We start from the raw sequence: 10743 nt of genomic DNA on the forward strand, positions 1-10743 counted from the left end.
GGCATTGAATCATCTATGGGAATCGCATCTTCAATCCTCATTCTTGAGAGGTGGTCCGCGACTCCATTTTCTATGCCTTTCTTGTCAACAATCTCCATGTCAAACTCCTGAAGTAGCAGAATCCACCTCAACAGTCTCAGCTTGGTATCCTTCTTCGAATAGATATGTCTCAGAGAGGCATGATCGGTATACACAATGACCTTCGAACCCACAAGATAACTCCTGAATTTTTCGAATGCAAACACAACTGCTAGGAGTTCCTTCTCTGTGGTCGCATACCTTCCTTGGGTCTCGTCTAAGGTGCGACTTGCATACTAAATGACATGAAGCTTCGTGTCAATACGCTGTCCCAGAACTGCTCCAACTGCGAAGTCTGAAGCATCACACATAATCTCAAATGGATGATCCCATTTCGGAGCTTGTACTATGGGTGCGGAAACCAAGGCCTCCTTGATCTTGCTGAAAGCTTCCAAACATGCTGCATCAAATTGGAACTCAACCTCCCTGCACAGCAACCTTGTCAATGATCTTGCAATTATTGAGAAGTCTTTGATGAATCTCCTGTAAAACCCAGCATGTCCCAGAGATCTTATGTTGTCCTTCACTGTCTTAGGTGGTTGAAGCTGAACCATGACCTCAATCTTAGCTTTGTCAACCTCAATTCCTTTCTCATAAATCTTGTGTCCCAGAACAATCCCTTCTTCTACCATGAAGTGGCATTTCTCCCAGTTCAGCACCAGGTTCATCTCCTCACATCGCGTCAATATCCTGCACTAATTTAACAAACAAGAGGAGAAAGTGGAACCGTATACAGAGAAGTCATCCATAAACACTTCCACTGACTCCTCAATCAAATCCGAGAAAATTGAAGTCAAACACCTCTGAAAGGTGGCAGGAGCATTGCACAAACCAAATGGCATACGTCTGTAGGCAAATGCGACCAACAATTGTGTTTTTTCAATCGTACCTTTTGGATATTTTCTGAAAAGTCGTCATGGATCATTAGAACGGTTATTTATGAAAAGTTACAACTGTTCATTGTAAAGTTGTGTTGATTGGAACATTCATAGCTTTTGAAATCTATATATATATGCATGTTTGAACTGTTTTCATTTTTTTTTGTCATGACACAAAATCAACGAAAATTTCAATCTCAACGGTTTATACATTTTTCAAAATTATTTTCTAGCATTCATTCTTTGAAAAGTCAAGAAATTCCTCTAATTATTTATTTAACAAAAGCTTTTTGGAATGATGAATTTAATTTACATCTTTTAGTTAATTTTAAATATAAAAGTTTAATGAAAAATCTGTAGAAAAATTAAATTGTGTGTTTTACAAAAAGTTGCGATTGTTCATTGTAACGGTTTTTTTGTAAAGTTGCAACTGCTCATTGTAGAGTTGTGTTTATTCGAATATTCGTCTCTTTTGAAATTTAGATATATTTGTCTTTTTGAACTGTTTTTATTTTTTTTGTCATGACACAAAATAATATAAAATTTCAATATCAACAGATTTTACAGATTTCTAAATTGTTATTTGGCATTCATTCTTTTAAAAGTAAAAAAATATTCCTCTAATTCTTGATTGAACAAAAGATTTTTGGAATGATGAATCTAATTTACAACTTTTAGTTAATTTTAAATATAATAATTTCATGAAAATACCTAGAGTTTTTTTTTCAAGAGTTAGATGGATTATATAGTGAGTTTTTGAATTTGACTTCTCAATATGGTAATAAAAATGTCTTCTATTTAGAAACAGTTTATATGGGTTATTAGGTGAAATCAAGTGCAGAAACAACATTTGAGATTTTTCGTAGCACCTTTTCATAACAATTTTTTTTTAATACAAACAATTGTATCTGTTCATTGTAAAGTTGTGTCTTTTCACTATATTTTATTTATATCTTTTCATCACAACTTTTCGGTGTAATAGGTGTGTCTATTTAAATAGTAATGTCTTTTGAACTCTCTTTATATTTGTCTCTTCATCAGTAACTAACAAGTTCATTGAAACAAATTTTCCATTTTATGTTGAATCTAAATAATTAAATATAAATATATAATATTCAAAGTTATTCTATAAACTAACTAAAATTTTAGAAATGATTATAGCAATAGAGAAATCTAATACAACTTAATATATAATTTACAGTTGCGTCTATTTTTATCGTAACTTTTTGTTAAAAAAATAGTTTAATATTTTAAAATAAGAATAAATATCTGAATAAAGACGAACAATAGTTGCGACTATGCTTAGTATTTTTTTATAAGAAAATTGTTTTTATTCCTTTTTTAAAACTCAAACAGTTGTATCTGTTCATTTTAGAGTTGTGTCTTTTCACTATATTATATTCATATTTTTTCATCACAACTTTTCGTTCTAATAGGTGTGTCTATTTAAATAGTCATGTCTTTTGAACTTTCTATATATTTGTCTTTTTCATCAATAACTAACAAATCATTCGTTCCAACAAATTTTCCGTTTTATGTTTAATCTAAATAATTTGAATATTAATATCTAATATTTAACGTTATTCTATAATCTAACAAAAATTTTAGAAATAATTATAGCAATATAGAAGTTTAATAAAACTTAATACAGAATTTATAGTTGTGTTGCGTCTATTTATCGTAACTTTTCGTTAAAAACTATTTTAATATTTAAATTTATATTATTTTGTTTTTAATTATAATTATTTAATAGAAAATTATATTTACTCATTACAACCATTAGTTCAATATTCTCAGTTAGGATCACGTTGTCATAACGATTTTTATAATTGTAGCTTTACCATAATTCTTCATAAAAAATCTTATATTTATAATACTTTAAACAATATTTTTCTGCAAAGTTGCGTCTATTCTACATAATATTTTATGTTATAAGTTTTCATTTTGATGGTTGTATTTTTAGTAACAGTTTATGTTTAATGTTTATGTATTCAAACTATTTTATTACATTCAAATAATTTTATAATATATAATTTTAAATTTTAAATTTTATTTACTTTTTTATAAAATTCTTCCCTCCGCGACATCGCTGGGGTTTGAGTCCTAGTTATAATAAAAAGACACAACTTTTAAAAATAAAGTACTAAATAGTTAAATATTAACATACACATATATATATATATTACGAAGAGCTACGGTATATAGGCGTAACCTTAAATTACAGATTTAAAGTTAATTAAAATCTATAGATTAATATAATTATTTCAAAAAGTCTTTAGTATAAAATAACATTTTGTAAAAGACAAAACTACTCAAACAAAAAGTTATGATAATGAAATATAAATAACATATAGTGAAAAAACAAAACTCTACAATAAAGAGAAGCAACTTTGTATAAAGACATACCATATAACTTAAATATACGTATATTTTATGAAAATGTAAGATGAAGGTCGCAATTATTGTTGGTATTTATTTATATTGTTATTATTATATAGGTTTATTTGAAACATGTTTATTACATTTCTTTATGGGAGATTTTAAAAAATACCCATTTTTGTATATCATTTTTTAAAAATACCATTAATTTTCACACCAAACTTAATTTTCATTTTCTTAATGTTAGCTATATGTGTTTCCATGAAGTGAGAATATTAAATTATTATAACAAAGTTTTTCATGAGAGGTAGAAAATGTTTCTAAAGTAATTTATCGTAACTTTTCGTTAAAAACTATTTTAATATTTAAATTTATATTGTTTTGCTTTTAATTATAATTATTTAATAGAAATTTATATTTACTCATTACAACCATTAGTTCAATATTCTGAGTTAGGATCACTTTGTCATAATGATTTTTTTAATTGTAGCTTTACCATAATTCTTCATAAAAAACCTTATATTTATAATACTTTAAACAATATTTTTTTGCAAAGTTGTGTCTATTCTACATAATATTTTTTGTTATAAGTTTTCATTTTGATGATTGTATTTTTAGTAACAGTTTCTATTTAATGTTTATGTATTCAAACTATTTTATTACATTCAAATAATTTTATAATGTATAATTTTAAATTTTAAATTTTAAATTTTATTTACTTTTTTATAAAATATTTCCCCCCGCGACATCGCGGGGGTCTGAGTCCTAGTTATAATAAAAAGACACAACTTTTAAAAATAAATTACTAAATAGTTAAATATTGACATACATATATATATATATTACGAAGAGCTACAGTATATAGGCGTAACCTTAAATTACATATTTAAAGTTAATTAAAATCTATAGATTAATATAATTATTTCAAAAAGTCTTTAGTATAAAATAATATTTTGTAAAAGACACAACTACTCAAACAAAAAGTTATGATAATGAAATATAAATAACATATAGTGAAAAAACAAAATTCTACAATAAAGAGAAGCAACTTTGTATAAAGACATACCATATAACTTAAATATACGTATATTTTACGAAAATGTAAGATGAAGGTCGCAATTATTGTTGGTATTTATTTAGATTGTTATTATTATATGGGTTTATTTGAAACATGTTTATTACATTTCTTTATGGGAGATTTTTAAAAATATCCATTTTTGTATGTCATTTTTAAAAAAAATTATTAATTTTCACACCAAACTCAATTTTCATTTTCTTAATGTTAGCTATATGTGTTTCCATGAAGTAAGTTTTCTAACTTATTGGATAAAATTAAAAGTAATTTTAATTAAATAAAAATCTCCAGTTTAATGAGATACTATAAAAAATATTATTAATTTTTACACCAAACTTAATTTTCATTTTCTTAATGTTAGCTATATGTGTTTCCATGAAGTGAAAATATTAAATTATTATAAATTTATAACAAAGTTTTTCATGAGAGGTAGAAAATGTTTCTAAAGTAATTTAAATTTAACAAATCACTACATTTTAATGAAATGCTAATAATTTACTGGAAAGAAGTAAGTTTTCTAACTTATTGGATAAAATTAAAAGTAATTTTAATTAAATAAAAATCTCCAGTTTAATGAGATACTAAAAAAAAATATTGGATAAGAAGTAATAAACATTAAAAACTTTAATTTTAATTAAAAAAATCTCTACACTTTAATGAGATACTAAAAATGTATTGGATAAGAAGTAAACTCTCTATATTTTTGGATAAACATTAAAATAAGGTAAATTTCAGTGTAAGAAATCTCTACATTCTAATGAGATAATAATAAGTTAGTGAGTGAAATGTATATTAATTTATATTTCTCTTTAATGGGATTTTTTCAAATGCAATAGACCTATTTAAACAACCTTAGCCCCAAAGCAAAAGGTTATCATTGAACACAACAGATTGAAGAAGAACAATACAAATTTCTTGAGAAAGTTAAACACTTGGAAGAAGAATGACGACCATATCCGACCTGCCAGAAGATTTGGTAGGAGAGATCTTTTCTTGGGTTCCATTGACATCTCTAAGCGCAGTGCGATCTACTTGTAAGAAGTGGGAAGCTTTATCAAAAATTCACATCGTTGGTAAAAAAGCAGCATCAAGGAGTCGTCATCAGTTTCTGGAGTTCATGGTTTCAGATTCTAGGGTTTTTTCTTTGAGATTCGATGTCCAAGGAATCCGCAACGAAGACGACGAGTTGAGTGATCCATCTATGAAGCAAATTAATATACCTAATACTGATCAAGTCGAGTTATCTCAAGTCTATCACTGCGATGGCTTATTGTTATGCGTCGCCGAACACAACTCGAGCCTCGTTGTATGGAATCCGTACTTGGGGCAAACCAAATGGATTCAACTCAGAAACAAATTCAACAGACGTGACATTTTTGCTCTCGGATACGACAACAATCATAACCACAAAATCTTGAGGTTTCTTGGTGATGGCGAGAGAAGCAGACGCAATCAAAGAAGGGACACTCATGTCTACGATTTTAGCTCTGATTCATGGAGGGTTCTTGATGTCAATCCGGACGGGGATGCACCGTTTGATTACATTGGTGTATCCTTGAAGGGAAATTCTTACTTCTTGGGTCGAGAGGTAACAACCGAAGTGGCAGGTGAACTGTTGGTAAAAGACATTGAAGATTTTCTAGTCTGTTTTGATTTCACAACTGAGATATTTGGACCTCGTTTGCCTCTGCCGTTTGACCATGATCCCTCTCCTAATCTTAAATATATGACTCTATCTTGGGTTAGAGATGAGAAGCTCGCTGTATTAAATAGCCACTCCGACACATTTCAGATATGCGATATTTGTGTTTCGACTAAGATTGAGCCCAATGCGGTATCTTGGAGCACTTTTTTTACAGTGGATATGTCACCAGTCAATGGTTTTCTAAATGGGTTGTCGACTTACTTTCCCCCTAGGAGCTTCTTCATTGACGAGGAGAAGAAAGTAGCAGTGTTTTTTAATAACAGTAGGACCAAGACCTATACCTATCGCTACCAAATGGCTTACATCGTTGGAGATGATGGATACTTCAAATCTGTCAACATCGGAGAATTTTCAAATTCCATATGGAACCCAGGCAAACTTGCGTGCTCTTCTTATGTTCCAAGTTTAGTGCAACTGCAAGTTTAGTCCTTTTTTATTACTTTTATTTGTTTCTTTCTTGCTTTGCACAAAAAAAAGACTGCTTTTAGTTTGAAGTAATAGTTGATACTTGATAGAAGTATGGTAAGTGATAACTAAACATCAGATTTTACACATGGGCTTGAATTCAATATTAGACTCTGATTTAATATGTTAAATCAGCCGAGATTTCAGTATCTTTATAAAAAGACAGTGTTTAAGTAGTATAAAGTGAAATTTAATTTTGAGTTATAATTTATTAGTTAAGAACAAAATGTTGTGTTGTAACTCTAATGTAGAGTTCCTTACCCAAAAAAAAAACTCTAATGCAGAGTTTTCTCTTCCATGCATACAGCAGATGCTTAAGCTTATTTACTTAGTTATATCTACAAGTTACACAAGAATCACATAGCGAGTAACAAATTGCTGTCTTGTTGAAGAAGTTAGTCTACAATTACATAGCGACGGTAGGCTCTCAGAGATTAAAAAGTGGAGATACACTCAACATAAACAACAGGTTCATTGGTAGATATGGATAATGTAAACTGACGATGATTAACTGTGAGCTGAAAGCTGTTGCTTCTGCAGTAAATCAACGTTACAAAAAATATCAAGTCAACAAAACCAAAGCTAATCAACAAAAAGATCAATATGAGACTTTGTAGATTTGTCGCTTCAGAAAAGGTAGCTTCTCTCATCATCTGGGAGAGCAAGAAATAAACCACGCACGACATCATTTGTTGCAATTAGGTCAAGAGATCCCCAGTAAAGCTCTGTCATCGAAACTAGACCAGGTACTGCCCTCACATATTTGACAACAAGAGCCATCCGTTCTTCAGTTGATACTGATCTTTAGCCTTTGCATTTGGAGAGTTTTCCATCAGAACTTGTGACATCCTATCTGGGTCTTATGTTTGCATAGGATCATGTTCATGATTTAGTGTCATATGTGTTCTCTCATCTCCATTATTGGTTGTGCATTCATCGTCAGTTAACTCAACTAATGTAACACGATGATGTACACCACCGCTTGGTTGACATGAGTCCTCAACCAGACCAAGATGCGGTATATACAGCAGTGGGTGCGACCCAAGTTTCGAAGATCAGGATAAGCCTTTAATTATAAACCAAAAACAAAAATCCAATGAAAATAAGAATAGAAAACAAGAAATTAATGTACAAGAAAATAATCTTATCTCTAAATAACTTGTAGTACAAGTCACTGAGATATGAGAAGAGTTTCATACCTCGGAATCATCTATAGAAGCTCTCTGGTCAGTACTTTTTGATATCCTATCAGGGGTCCTAGTAATCGAATGCCCTGGAACGGTTTCTTTTGGTGATTGTAGTACTCGATTGACCAATGCTTCTAGCTTTTTATGATCCTCTCTTTGTTGTCCTGGACCTAGTGCAGCCAGCTGTCTTTTGGCGTCCTCCAACTTTCTCTCTTCTTCTTCTCTCTGTCTCTTCTTCTCAGCTATTTCTGCCTCCAGTTTCTTTTCCATCTTCTGCTTTCAAAGTCATTTCTGATTCCTTTTTCTTTCGCTCTATGGACCCGCTTTTGAGTTGGGTTTCATCAACAGCCTCAGTTACCTTTGACCCACTTCTCCTCTGCACATCCCTCTTTTGTTTCATCTTCTTGTCCTTATTTTTACAAATCCTCTCTATCTGATTGTTAACAAGGAGTTGCAGGTGTGATGCATAGAACAAATTGCCACCAGGAGGATCCGCTTCCAATTCTTTTTTAACCCTCTCCCAGAGTAGTCTACTCCATTTGTATCCTCTGAAATATTCACAATCCCGCACAGCTTCCATACCATCATTAGGAAGTAAGATCCACTTAGAGACTACTTCTTCCAGGAACTGTACGGAGCTTTCACTTTCCAAGAGTTCCCGTTGCTCCTCTGGGATTTCAATTATCATCGAGTCCCTAGGCAACTTTAAAGCATCTGCTAGCTCCGTGATCTTTACACTCACTTTGTGTCCCCGGGCGTAGCTGCATCTTCGAGCTCCATCCGAGCTATAAAGAACTATAAATTCGACTATCATGTCGCGATCAATGTGCTGCTTGAAATCCAGGTTTAGGAAGTCCCATAATCCCACTGTTTCCAACAGTTCTTTGTGTCCGGTAACATCCACGGTTGTATGCGGCACAAAAGCAACCGGTTTTAGTTCTCGTTTAAGTGTTTCGATCTTCGCCAACTGTTCTCGGGTTGGTTCTTGCCTTGGCCTCATCCTAGACAAAAGGAAACAAGTGCGAATCTGAGTCTTTCACAAGTCACTGTTAATACTATATATACACTAAAACGTTCAATCTGAGTCTGAGTCAAAGTCACTATATATACACAAGTAAAAATTACTGAATTATTTAAATCTGAGTCTTAGATCGAATGATTGGAAAGAAAACAAATTGCAAACAAATGTATAGTAAACGTTGCTTTAACAATATATATAATCTATATACGAGAAACAGATGATAACCAATTAAAAAATGTGTGAATATGCAAGTTAATAAGAAGTGAAGTGGTGAAGAAACACGTACTCATAAGATACTGCAAAAGAGAACGATGATTTGAACAAATAGGAGATTTGACGCGAATCTGCAAGTAGCAAATCTTGTGTGTTTTCGTCTCTTCCTCTCCTTGAAACAGAACTGAAAACAAAAACAAGAAAAAACAAAGATGAAACTACAAAAATTAAATGACAGAAGAGAAACCATAGATTCAAGTAACAAAAGAAACACAACTTACGTAGATAATAAGCTTAATTTTTTCGAAAGTGATCGATCTCCGTAGGAAGATGAAAAGTCACCGGTCACCACAAAGAGAGTACAGCACTTGAGTTGAGAATAAACAGAATGTTAACCCTCCAGTTTTATGTCTTCTTCACATAATAGGCCCATTTAAACGACCTAAGCCGAAGCAAACGTTATTACAAGCCCAATTAAAACACAAACACGACAAACCTATTAAGAGCTACAAAGTACAAACTGAATATTGAAGAACATTGCCCAAATTTCTCGACAAAAAAGCTAAAAACTTGGAGGAAGAATGACGAAAGTATCCAATCTATCAGATGATTTGGTTGGAGAGATCTTTTCTAGGGTTCCATTGACATCTTTGAGCACAGTGCGATCTACTTGTAAAACGTGGAACGCTATATCGAAAAATCACATGTGGTAAAAAAACAGCACCAAGGAATCATCATCTGTTTTGAGTTCATGGTTTTAGATTCTATGGTTTGTTCCTTGAGATTAGATCTTTAAAGAATCCATAGCGAATACGACTTGACTGATCCATCAATGAAGCAAATAAGTATACCTAATACAGTAATACTGATCAAGTCGAGTTATCTCGAGTCTATCACTGCGATGGCTTATTGTTATGCGTCGCCGAACACAACTCGAGCCTCGTTGTATGGAATCCGTATTTGAGGCACACTAGATGGATCCCACCCAAAAACAAATTCCACAGACTTGACAGTTTTGCTCTCGGATACGACAACAAAAACCGTAACCACAAAATCTTGAGGGTTCTTTATGATGGCAAGAGAAGCAGACGCGGTCAAAGAAGGGACATTGATTGATGTCTACGATTTTAGCTCTGATTCATGGGGATATACCGTTTTTATCGCAGTGGCGTGTCTTTGAAGGAAAACACTTACTTTGTCGGTGAAGAGGTAACAGAGGAACCAGAAGATGAAGATTTTGGTAACAAAAAATAACAGACATTGAAGATTATTTACTCTGTTTTGATTTCACTACAGAGCGATTTGGACAGTGTTTGCCTATGCCGTTGAACCCTCCCTATCCTAGTATTGAATGTTTGACTCTTTCTTGGGTTAGAGATGAGAAGCTCGCTGTGTTATGCTGCCACTACGACACATTTAAGACATACAATATTTGGATTTCGACTAAGATTGAGCCCACTGCGGTATCTTGGAGGACTTTTTCGACACTCGATATGTCACTAGTCAATGGTTTTTCGACTTACTTTCCACCTACGAGCTTATTCATTGACGAGGACAAGAAAATAGCTGTGTTTTTTGATAATATGACCAAGACCTATCGCTACCAAATGGCTTACATCGTTGGAGATGATGGATAATTGAAATCTGTCAACATTGGAGAAATTGTGATTCCTCTACAGGAACCAGGCAAACTTGTGTGCTCTTCTTATTATGTTCCAAGTTTAGTGCAACTGCAAGTTTAA

General features: G+C 32.1%; 1 protein-coding gene and 1 pseudogene across 1 annotated transcript; both read left to right on the top strand.

The window, feature by feature from the left end:
• On the top strand, positions 5354-6574 carry LOC104780772 (F-box protein At3g49510-like). The gene is made up of 2 exons (XM_019244386.1): positions 5354-5998; positions 6077-6574. Exons 1-2 carry the CDS (start codon positions 5354-5356, stop codon positions 6539-6541), a joined length of 1110 nt encoding a protein of 369 aa, XP_019099931.1. The 3' UTR covers positions 6542-6574.
• On the top strand, positions 9583-10743 carry LOC109132636 (annotated as a pseudogene).

The sequence above is a fragment of the Camelina sativa genome, chromosome 4 (genome assembly GCF_000633955.1).
Source record: "Camelina sativa cultivar DH55 chromosome 4, Cs, whole genome shotgun sequence".
Lineage (NCBI taxonomy): Eukaryota > Viridiplantae > Streptophyta > Magnoliopsida > Brassicales > Brassicaceae > Camelina > Camelina sativa.

Excerpts from the sequence above, each read along its gene's own strand:
- LOC104780772 (XM_019244386.1), top strand. The coding sequence starts at position 5,354 with ATGACGACCATATCCGACCTGCCAGAAGATTTGGTAGGAGAGATCTTT. Across the intron at positions 5,999-6,076 it reads CTTACTTCTTGGGTCGAGAG|ATATTTGGACCTCGTTTGCC; the intron begins GTAACAACCGAA and ends TTCACAACTGAG.